Genomic DNA, 12,211 nt, shown 5'->3' on the forward strand with positions numbered 1-12,211 from the left:
AAGTAATAATGAGATAAAAAGACAATAAGTACAATTCATAAAATCAGGAAAATAGCAGAAAAAAACAAAAAAACAATGAGCACTTGCTCTGTGTGTGTTTATGAAAGACTGTGGAAGTGCGTGTTGATGATGTTGTATCAGTACCTGGACAGTGGGGGGTCTGAGTGGTTGTGTATTTAGCTTAAAATTATCTAATAAAGTATTTACAGAATTATAATAACAAAATTATATATAGCAACATATATATAACCTGGTTATAATAGGAAAATGTAAATTATTTACCAATAAAATCATGTAAATTAGTCAGGTTTTAATAAACCAGATAAATTATAAGCCTACCAACCAGGTTGACTACAAAAAAATTAAACAATAAAAAATATAGAGTTGTGTTTCTCAGGCTCCAAGCAACAGAAGACATTATACAACTGTTTTCAAATGCTCCCCAGACTATTAAGACCTTCATGTGTAAAATCAGCGGAATAGCCCTTTAAATAACAATCTTAATGGAAAACATTTACCTGCAATGGACTACTTTTACACTGTGGTATTTCTGCTTTTACTTACTAAATCTGAATACTTCTTCCACATATGCGGTAAATTTAGAAAAAGGAAGTCAAACATTTACAAAAACACTTTATTTCTCTGCAACATATTTCCCTTCAGAAATGTCAGCCAACAGTTAGCCCCAGTTATTTCCCTATTACTTACCAAAATAGTATTCACATATAATATTCAAAGTGCCTTTACATGGGGAGAACTATAATGTAGCAGTGTAATTGTAAGCAGGTGTGCTTCAGATATGAAATGATGACAAAAACAAAATAATACTGGCAGGCACTTCTGTCATTTGAGGTATGCACAAAACAAATGAAACAAACAACATCATAGAATGTTTTTTAAAGGCATATGCTGGCTGTGTGCAGGTAGGTGAGGTGCGGGCTCTACACACAGTGCAGTGCCCAGGCCTTTGGCTCGGTGTGGTCTACTAGTGGAGCACACTGTCAGGTTTGGGATAGCCAAACAGCTCAAAGTCTGGTTCATACAGCCTGTACAGTTCTCTCCTCATTGAAATGGGAATCCGTGCAAACCAGTCTCTTTCCCAGCTGGTTGCAGTGCGGTTTCGGGCCCCTGAAGGGAAGCGTAGCAGATGATCCACCCCCAGAAGCTTCAGCAGGTGCTCTGCGTCCGTTTCCAGGGTTTCTAGTTGTCCAATGAAGTCATACTTCACCTGACATGGATGGCACAGCCGGTACACCTGAAACACACAAAAAGCAGGCCTACAGTTTTAAAACTGTATCTGTTTGTGGGTATTTTTGTGACTATGAACGTAATATTTGTCTCTGTCCCTTGGCTGTTTCTACTGAGTGTGTGTACATTGTGTGCACAAATATTGGCATACGTAAAAAAACAGGTCACACAACTCTCCTCCTGTTCTGTGTTTATTGCGCCAGATGTTTTTGGTAACGCTGCCTTCCGTGATAATCATATAAACAGCAGAGGTAGAAAATAAAGAGCACATGACAGAATAAAATATAAAAAAAAAAACGAAATATGAAAATAAAAGAAGATAAGATTTATTTTCTGAGCTGAGACATGCCAAGACAACTGAGTGGTCGACATGCTAGAATGTGTATGCTGAAAAATCCTGGCATGCAGACTCAAATGGTGCGAATGTTTGAGTGTGGAATTTATGGATGAAGGTGTCCCACAATACAACACAGAAAAAAGGAATGGAAGAGCTGCTCACAACCAGAACAAAATTAAATAATTGTTGCGATGGCTCCAACAATAGCTGACAAAACAAATTAAGAAATAGATCAGTAGAGTTGTAAAATATCCAAATTGGAATTGGCAGTCATGCTCCAAAGGTGCAGTTGTCCTTAAATCTTTTCTCATTAGTACCAGTAGTCGACCGATACAGGTTTATCAATGGCCGATGCCGATATTTAGAAAGCAGGGTGGCCGATGGCCAATATATAATGCAGATATCGTGTTGTTTTTGTTGTTGGATCAGTGAAATACTGCCATAAGGGACTAGATTTCTGTCCAGCCATCTGTAATTATTAAAATAGAAAAAAATTCAAGGTCACTATTTAGATTAAAAAACAAAGAAAAGTCATGTATAATTCCATTATTCCAGGTACATTACAATCTAATATACATGGCTATCTTAGCCAGTAACATGTTGTTTTAGATGTAATTTTTATTAATTAATGAAATAGAAAATTACATTGGGTTATGCTGTCAATTTCAGAACATAATATATGTTTAATGCTAGCCAGTAACGGTTTTAGATTAGATTTGCTGTTGTGACTGAGAAAATGTAGGCAAACGTCATCCTCTGCCTCAGCTGACAGCAGGTGCTGCTGGATTTTCCCAGTTTAGAATAGTTCTGCTATCTGACTATTAATGTTACTCTACTGCTGGCAAACTTTGCACTGACATGAAAATATGTTTATGTTATGTAACGTGCTTAACAACGGCAGACCACAAGCTCACCAACAATAAAAGGCTTCACAGTTACACTTGCAATACGGCAGCGGCGGATGGCCGCCCACCATTGAGGCTGGTTCTGTCCGAGGTTTCTGCCTCTTAAAGGAAGTTTTTCCTTGCCACTGTCGCCAAGTGCTTGCTCGTGGTGGGATTTGTTGGGTCGCAGTAAATAATATTATAAAGAGTACGGTCTAGACCTGCTCTATAGGAAAAGTGCAATGAGATAACTTCTGTTATGAATTGCTATATAAATAAAATTGAATTGAATTACATTAACTGCCAAAATAGTGTAATGTAAATGTTAGTACACTGTGTATACTTCATAGAATTATATAGTATAAATTCGGGACACACACAAAGTGCAAATGACTGAATGAATCTTAGGTCGATATTATACTGGTATGGTCTTTTAAAAACAGATGTGGAAGTTTCATATGACCAGTGGTGGGGGCTGGGAGGGTGGGGGGGTCTCATATGAAATCCAATCATCTAAAAAACGTCAGGCTACACTGCTTGTGTGCATGTAGCTGAGTGAGACAAATACCTGCCGCCAGTGTTCGTTGAAGATACTCTCCCTCTCGGTCTCTGGATCCAGCAGGTATGTGATAAACTGCTGAAACGTTGGTTTGATTCCTGCTGAAAACGCCTCCGCCGCCGTCTCTGGCAAACTGCCAGACACATTACCATAACGACGCAACATGACTGAACCAAACTGCCTGTAGAAGTCCTCGTTGGGCCTTAAAACACACACAAATGCACACACTTTAATAATTCAAGAATGAAAGGACTGCTGTTTAATCAAGAGTGAAGCACATTCCTTAGCCTCGCCCTCGACACACACACACACACACACACACACACACACACACACACACACACACACACACACAGTCACACACTCACTCTCTGTCTACCCATCCACTAATAGACACACACCTTCCAAACTTGTTCCTGAAGGCTGAGATAAGACGAACAAAAGGGTCTCGTACAAACAGAAACTTGGTGTAATGCTGGAGCTTGAGTGCCATCAGGTGGCGGGACAGAGAACCATAATGGTGCCAAAACCTGGTAAAAGACACACAAATAGCACACAACACCATGAAAGCAGATCTTCAGTGTCTTCCTTCTTAAGTCAGGATTGTAATGCAATATTGGACACATTTGGTAGTGTCACTAAATAACTTGAAAATGAAGCCAGATCAGTCCTTGAGCGGAAAAAGATGCGTCTTGTACAACAGTGCAGATAGAAAAAACATATGTTCAGATACTCAAATCCAAACACAGACAGCTCCAGAGGGGTAGAGAAAGGTCTGTCTGTGCTGCAGCACCAAGCTCCGCCTGTCATTTCCACTTTCCTCTTCCAAGTGTCAATTTAGTAAATAACTCCTTTAGCTCACGGATAGTTTGTCAAACATAGTTTCAGCATAACTGAATGCATGTGTTATCGCAGAACTGTCTAAAAAAGGAAAACCGTGTAACTTTTCATTAATTAATGGAAAGGAGACAGAAACATTGTGAGAAAACATACAGTAATTTACAAACTGAGTTTTAAATGAAGAAATAATTACTGTGACATTTTCTGTAATTCTTAAAATTCTTACATTCACTTTTATTTCACTTTCATTTCAAAATTGCAACGTTGTCTCATACTTCTGGGTTGATACCCTGATTTATTGGTTGATTTTCCTTTGTTGTCATTGTGTTATTGAGGTATGTGGTTTGTTTTAATCGATAACATAAAAAAAAACTTCTCATCAATTCGACGTAGTGAGTATGTACATATATTTGTGCGTGTGAGTGTGTGTCATACTTGGAAAAAGTGAGGTGGAGAGAGGAGTTGTGTACGAGGTCGGGAGGTACAGCCTCTGGGTCAGTGTAAGGTTTTCCTGAGAAGGGCGAGATCAGAGACTGAGACAGAACCACCATCACTCTCTTCCAGTTGGTGCACGCTACCTGAATGGAGAACAACGATGGAAGGAAAGAAAACGAAAGAAAAGATGTTCAGAAAGACAAGAGGGACTATGAACATGTGAGTGTGTGTTTTGACCAGTTGCAAAAAACATCTTAAAAATGAAGGACTGCGATTTTAAGAAGTTCTTCTTACTTTCTTGATATTTTTCTTAAACTTACACCCACACACGTGAACTAACTCACTACCCACATGTTCATTCAAATACACACATAAAGGCAGCTGTACCTTGGGAACATAGCAGTAGATAATCTGGTGTGTGTCATCCACTATCAGGTGATCCAGTTCCCTGTTGGGGATCAGGTCAAATGCCCGAGTCCTTCCGGGGAATTCCACTGCGTCCTTTCCTGAACACACATCCATTAACCTCTTCTTCCTCGCCTCCTGTTCGCTATCATTGACAGCAATACGACTCCTCTCCTTCTCCTCATCCTCCCTTGTTTCCTCCTTCCTCTGTTCTTGTTTGTCCTTCCCCTCCTCCTCTGTATGTTCCTCAGGTGCTCCTCCTGTCTCCTCGGGGACCAGTGATGTACTGGAAGCGATAGTGGGGAAGGAAGAACTGGTCTGGGCTCTGCTCGCGGACGTAGAGGGACCTGTAGTCGCCGGAGGGTAAGAATCAGAGTGAAGTGACTCGTGTTTGTGGTCCTGCAGTGGGTAGAGGTTGAAGCCCCCGACGTCGTCCCAGTAGACGATGATCAGCAGGATCATAAACAAAGACCCCAGGATGAACGCCACTCGTAGACCACGCCATGTTCCCATGGTTATTCTAGATCCAGAGCCGTGACTGGTGAAGAAAAGAGGAAGAGGTTATCTCAGCTCCATTCTGGCTATCTATCGCGGAAGGAGACACTTCCTGCTTGCCAGCTGCAGCTGAAAGAGGAAGTCTGTGTATAAAATACAAGAACTGGATATGTGATACCAGATTTAAACGAGGTGGCGTCTCCTCTCCCTCTGTATGCATTTTCATCCCATTAATGCATGTTACTAACTCAGCATCTTCTCTCTCCCGTGGTTTTTGTGCTTTCTCGTTTCTCTCCTCTCTCCTTCTGTCGCTTTCAGCAGGTATTTCTGCCTCCGGAGCTGCAGAGACTGGATCTGTGGTTGTGGGCCACCTGCTGCCCCCGTGTTCCTGCTCGACATCTGCCACTACAATTATTACTCTTATTACTATTATTATCATTATTATTCCTATTATTATTATTCCTTTATTAATATTATTACCACTACCATTACATTATTATTATTTTAAAATTCTAGGTGGAATTTGCATTGTGCTTCCCCCCGCCAACCCAACCTGCAGCGGCGGATGGCCGCCCACCATTGAGTCTGGTTCTGTCCGAGGTTTCTGCCTCTTAAAGGAAGTTTTTCCTTGCCACTGTCAGCAAGTGCTTGCTCATGGTGGGATATGTTGGGTCTCTGTAAATAATATTATAAAGAGTACGGTCTAGACCTGCTCTATAGGAAAAATGCAATGAGATAACTTCTGTTATGAATTGGTGCTATATAAAGAAAATTGAATTGAATTGAATTGAGTTAAATTTTCAGGAGCTCAACTTCACAAAACACATACTGGGGGTTAACCAATGGTTGAATGAACTAAGTTAATGTACTCAAGTACTGTACTTGTACTATGCTACTTTGTACTTCAACTAGATTTCAGAGAGAAATATTCCACTTTTTTATCCAGTGCATTCATTTCACATCTATAGCTACACGTTACTTTGAAGATTAAAACTTTAACTGTAGATATTGGCATTTAACTGACATTCCTGAGTCAGTTCAACAACTTAATGACTCTTCTCTACTTGTACTACTATTACACTAAAATCTAGCATTTACTATTATTATTATTATTATTTCCACTTGTGACCACAGTGGCCGCTGTTTTTAGCAAAAGTTACACAGACTCATTTAAATACCTCAACAATCATAATTTGTTCATATAACACTCAGGGGCCATGTTGTCTAATAAGCACTTATGATTTTGATACTTCAGGCATATTTTACGGTTAATAGTTTTGTACTTCTACTTAAGTAAAACTATGAATGCAGGACTTTTACTTGTAATGGAGTATGTTTATAATGGGTACCATTAAACCACCACTGGGGTTCACAATATTTGTTCAAACTCAAAATATCCTGATATAAGCTGGTCCATTTATTTACACAGTAACAATTCTAGGAGTGTATTTAGACCTAATATGGTATTTCATTCATTTTATCAGCTTTATTTCCTTCTATTAGGTAGCACTCTCTAACAAGGCACCTTTAAAAAAGGATTTCTAATTGGTAACTAAGTGCTTTATTAATGGTTATTAAATAATTTACTAATTCTTTATAAATCAGTTAGAAGCCATTAATAAGAACAGGTTTTTGGGTTGCCAGGTTGTGAGAAATCCATTTATTCTTTGTATTTGTTAATAAGGCAGTTAAAACATTAATAAATACTCGTGGGGGTGGCAGGTGGTGGTGGTGGTTGTGTGTGTGTGTGTGGGGGGGGTCACACTTTTTAATAAACTGTCATGTCTACAGTTAAAAATGTTAATAAGTCATAAATATTGGGTTTTTACAAAAGTCCATCTTACTGATGAATTAAACTGCCATGCATGTAACTGGTCGATGAAGCACTATTAAATGTTGTATTAACAATTAATAAAGCCATTATTAACAATTATAAACCCTTTATAAAGAACTATTTATTAGAATGTAGCGCCATCAATAGTTTTATTCCAGGATTCTGTTCTAGAATCACGCAGTTAACTAAAACACCTCTATCGTCCATGTATGTTCTTTGTTTACGCGCAGAGAATGACGTTCTATGAGCTGCCTGGTTACCATGGCAACAGTTTTCTCAATGAAAATTAAGATGGAACAAACTAAACCAAACTGAAATGAAATGAAATAAAATACTGACATTAAATCCTGCACACTCTTCATCTGACTGCCTCAAACATGTATTGTCAGGTGAATTTTACAAAACAACCATTCAGGCATCGGATCATCGGTCGTTTATAATTTGTAACAGGCGGTGCAGAATGCTAACATGAGTATGTGACGGCCTATAGTGACTTTTTCACACACCAGAAACAAATAAACAAACAGGAACAGTTCGCCCCAAAATCAAAAATACATATTCTTCCTCTGTGGTACTATTTATCCATCTAGATTGTTTTGGTGTGAATTTCCGAGTTTTGGAGATAGTTTCATGTAGGAACTAATAGTTCCTACATGAAACTATCTGCTCTTGGGGTGAATTGTCCCTTTAATGTCTTGGGGAGTTAAATACACTTGCTTACTGTATGGTAGGAATTTCAACAAAGGGCTGGGGAATTCAGTAACATCATAAATGGGCTTTCTGCTGAATTGTTTTTCATGATGATATGATCTTAGTATGTTTCTGTTCTATAATTCTTCAAATGTGAAGCAAAATGAGTTAAAAGCTTTTGTTTTACACATTTAAAGACTTTGGTGTTGTGTAATGTACAACAGGGGGACACAGTTCATAGCTCTGAACATCAGTTGGATTACTTTATGTGTGATTTGGCATACATTTGCCAAACTGTGATATGTAATGACATTGGAAAATATTATTTCATATTGAGACTTTTTTAGTTAAGACTTTTGGTTATATTTGGCTATATTTCCCAGTAAGCTGCAGCAGGGGTAGAATGTACTTTTACATATATATGTATTTAAGCACAATTTTGAGGTATATTATACTTGAGTATTTAAATTACTGTAGTTTACTTTAAATTTAAATTACTGTAGTTCTATATGTACTTTATAGTTCCACTGCACTCAATTTTAGAGGTAAATATTGCACTTCTGAATTTTTACTCCACTACATTTTATTTAAAGGCTACTGGTGAGAGACTTTGGAGAACAAGGTTTTACATGGCTTACAAAATCTACACATTGATAAGGCTACTTTTTACTATACTTCTTCCTGGGATGTAGTCAAATAAAGGACATTAAATTCAACTTGTGATGGACATTAGCAAAAATCTTTTACATTTTAAAGTCCAAATCATTAACAGAATCATTTTAAAAGTATGTGCTAGTCTATAAATGAATCTGACCAATGTGAATTTGGCCAGGGGCCGTGGGAACCTCGGGCTCCGCCCGGGGCGCTCAGCTGTCACAGAGATGTGAACAAACGGGGCTGTGGGGGTGGAAGCAGCTTCAGTCCGGAGCCTGCTGGAGGGTTTACACCCCTTATTGTCTGTCCCATAAAAACATCTGCTGTTGGGGAAAAGTGTGGAAAAAATGACGGTCCTAATAAAACCAGAAAAAAGCATCCAGACTGGTGGAGAGCAAAGCAGAAACTCCTACGGCTCATATTTTGACAGAGAAAATTACTGTTTTTTTCTGTGGTCTTTCTTTCTTTCCACTAGGTTTCAAATCTAAACTCCACGTTGGCTGGAGGGGCCTATTTTAAGGAACCAACAGCGTCTTGGCACGCGCTTTACCCACACACACACGTGCGCACAACACGCGGAGAAGATAAAAAAAAACATTTATATATTCCCGTGAACCCTTAAATGCGTCGGTGCAGCTCAATGACAAGTTTGCAGTGTTAGTAGTAGTATCTTACTACTTGCTTTTACTTTCTTTTTAAAATAATATGGTATTCATGGTAGCCTACAGACTGTTTTCTGTCAGTTAATATTCCTCTTTTTCGCAGGGGACTCACCATCATCACCTCCTTCCAATGGGTCGGAAAACTACTTTAATTTATACAGTACACAGGTTACAATGTGCCCTTTCACCGGCCGCACTGGACACTGTCCCTCTCTCGTGCAAACGGACACTGTCCTTTTACTCCACAGCAGCAGCCGACGACAAAAATACTTATTTTTCTCCACAGCCTCCTCTGCTTTTTCTCCCTTTGAGGTGTAAGAAAGCCCGGTTCTGTTCCCTTTATGCCCCCCCACACCGACAATTAAGCCAGTCTGAACGTGTATCTGTCTGTCTGAGAAAAAGACAACAAATGACCGGAATCTTACGTTTAATCTTACCCGGCAGATGAGCTCCATGGTGCCGGTCGGTAAGCCCTTTGTCGCCTGCTCGGTGTCCCCCTCTCTGTCTGTCTGTCCAGTGATGGGACCGGGTGGGCAAGACAGGAGTCTGTGCTGCTCGGTCTACGCTCTCCGGAGAATGGAGCAAAGTCTCGCGAGGTTTGGGGGGAACCAGCTACCCACTCAAACGCTCCCGTTATACACACCACACCGCATGCTTTAGGCTACTGCCCGTATTCAGCATGGTTGTATAATAATACATCCATGGGATGTTCAAGCTGTGAAACCATACACCCGCCTCCGCCTATGACACTGGTTCCCAGAGTGAGGCCCTGGGACCTCCAGGCGGCCCCAGAGGGCGCTACCGCTGAATTAGCAATAATAACGTCACTGTAATAAACAGCAGGGCCACAGAGAGGACACTATGGAAAAATGGGGGAAAGATGAAAAGTTATGCATAATACAAATAAAACTAGGTACTCATGGTAAGTCAAAATGTCAAAATTATGATATATTAAATCAGTATTATGACATACTAAGTCAGAATAATGAGGCCTACTGAATCAAAAATATGAGAAACTAAGTCAAATTATGAGATAGAATTATGATAGCCTATGCTAAATCAAAATTATTAAGTAACCATGGACATTGTTTCTGAGAGGACTTATTGGTTCTGAGTTTTTCAAATGTACAATACTTTTGTTTTGCTAAATTTTCACTGAGGACCACAAACAAAATTCAATTTACCAGGACCGCACAAACCTAAAGTGGGCCTCAAGTTAGAACAGTTATAATTTGATCAAATGTTAACTTATTTAAGGACTATGTAAGCATAATAACAAATTTGACTGACTATACCAAGTCAGTATTATTAGACACTAAATCAAAATTATGAGAAGTCAAAATTGAGACAGTAAGTAAATAAATAAATAAATAGATAGTAACTTGAAATTATGATATACCCAGTCAATATTTTGATTTTATTTTCATCAAGCCTAACTTTACATTATATATACATATAGCAGTACATAAGGTGAAGTACCTGAAATGTATATTTTAATAACTTGTGAATTTATGGATTTTTAGTAACATGGAGTGGGAGTTCACATTCTCCAATCAAAAACTTACACAGAAAGTATTTTATAGATTTTGAGTCAGTATGTTTACAGTGATAACTTTTCAGGCCAACAAAATAATAAATAATAGAGAGACTTCAGCATCACTCCCCCATAATTTAATTCCTGATCAAGTATAACCGAACAGTTAACTGAATAAATAAAATCATCAATAAAACATCATAATTCCAAGAAGGCCTAAATAAAAACTTGGAGACCTTTTAGGTTTCTGGTCAAAACTTTTGGAGGGTGGTTTATGGGGATTCAGGACCTCAGTATTAAAAACACATATAATACAGTCCAGCACAACACCACCATGAAGTACAGCCTAAATAAAGTCGAGTCAAAGCACCAACAACCAAAGTAGTCGTCAAAAAAGCAAAAACAGAATATTTTGAGTAAGGAGATATTTATTGCAGGGCTGTACTGAATTGCATTATTCTGTACAGGCATTTCTATTTTCATGGTAACTCAGTGTAAATGCTCTCTTCTTTTCTGAAGTATATCATCCATGTTTGAATGAGGGCTCAAGAGCCGTCTCTTAATGAGTGTTTATAACATCTGTGAGCCGATGGGAAAATGACGGGGCGGCCGCGGTCTCCACATCAAAAGGACCGGGCGGCTCACCAGCAGTCTATTGAAAGTTAAGACCACACTGATCCTGCTTACAGAAATTTAAGTGAAGGCATTTTGCCCAGAAAGCAGAAGGACGGTGTCACAACAAGTGCATCAGATTTACAGTTTGACCCCCCTCATTGAGGACCAGGTGAATCAATATTTGGATAAATCATTGAGTCTGACCAAGCTGTCTTAACTCACAAGGATGATTTACTGCATGAGTCAAATCCCAAACTGATTTATAACCTCTCTTAATCCAAATCAAAGGCCTGTCGTAGATTTTAGATGAAGTCTAATGCTGCAGCATCTTAAATTTGAGTAGCTCAGATGGCGTGTAAATGTGAAGGCACATTTGATGACATAGGCATTTCTTTTTCACCAAGTTCTTATCTGGTAGATAATATTCTATAAATAAGTCATTAGCTGACTGTTCTGTTCACCTTGTCGAACATCACAGTGCAAATCTGTACAAGATGTACATAGGGCACTAGGGAAGCCTCCGTCAGGAAAAAAGATGTAGAGAAACAAGTTAGAGCTTCTTTTTGGTTTCTGATCAAAACTTTCTGAGGGTGGTTTAGGGGGGACTCATGACTACGGCCTTTATAAGCAGTACAGTATATAAAACCAGGACATTCATCTCACCAAACTGGTTCCTAACTGGTAGATAATACCTTCTATAAATGAGTTGTTAGTTGACTGCTGTGTTCCCCTTGTCGAACATCTGTACAAGAGTCAGATCAGGTTAATGAGGTGAAAGATCTCCGCAGCCTATAGTGTCAATATTAAAACAGAGTGGATCAACACTGTCTGACCTCACATTTCCATTAGGGATTAACCATGCAGACTAATGAGCCTAAATGGTGCTGGCACATCAAGAACTAACTGTTCCCTGTATGATAACAGTGACGCAAATGTTGAATATGAAATGCACAACCGTGCTGTAATCATAGACTTTGGTTGAGCCAACCTGCTAGAAAAATTCCTAACAAAACAACAAA

At 39.0% G+C, this 12,211-nt stretch overlaps 1 protein-coding gene across 3 annotated transcripts; it reads right to left on the reverse strand.

Annotated features, from left to right (window-relative positions):
- Positions 1-620: 620 nt before the first annotated feature.
- On the reverse strand, positions 621-9,712 carry chst12a (carbohydrate (chondroitin 4) sulfotransferase 12a). 3 transcript variants are annotated; one of them, XM_044191564.1, is made up of 6 exons: positions 9,469-9,709; positions 4,691-5,246; positions 4,304-4,446; positions 3,430-3,558; positions 3,038-3,230; positions 621-1,255 (listed from the first exon to the last, which is right to left on the reverse strand). In XM_044191564.1, exons 2-6 carry the CDS (start codon positions 5,219-5,221, stop codon positions 986-988), a joined length of 1,266 nt encoding a protein of 421 aa, XP_044047499.1. In that variant the 5' UTR covers positions 5,222-5,246; positions 9,469-9,709; the 3' UTR covers positions 621-985. The 3 variants fall into 3 exon arrangements, with proteins under 3 accessions (XP_044047499.1, XP_044047497.1, XP_044047500.1); XM_044191562.1 differs by having other exon boundaries at positions 9,481-9,708; XM_044191565.1 differs by lacking the exon at positions 3,430-3,558 and having other exon boundaries at positions 9,481-9,712.
- Positions 9,713-12,211: the final 2,499 nt, after the last annotated feature.

The sequence above is a fragment of the Siniperca chuatsi genome, linkage group LG3, assembly GCF_020085105.1.
Source record: "Siniperca chuatsi isolate FFG_IHB_CAS linkage group LG3, ASM2008510v1, whole genome shotgun sequence".
NCBI classification, from domain to species: domain Eukaryota; kingdom Metazoa; phylum Chordata; class Actinopteri; order Centrarchiformes; family Sinipercidae; genus Siniperca; species Siniperca chuatsi.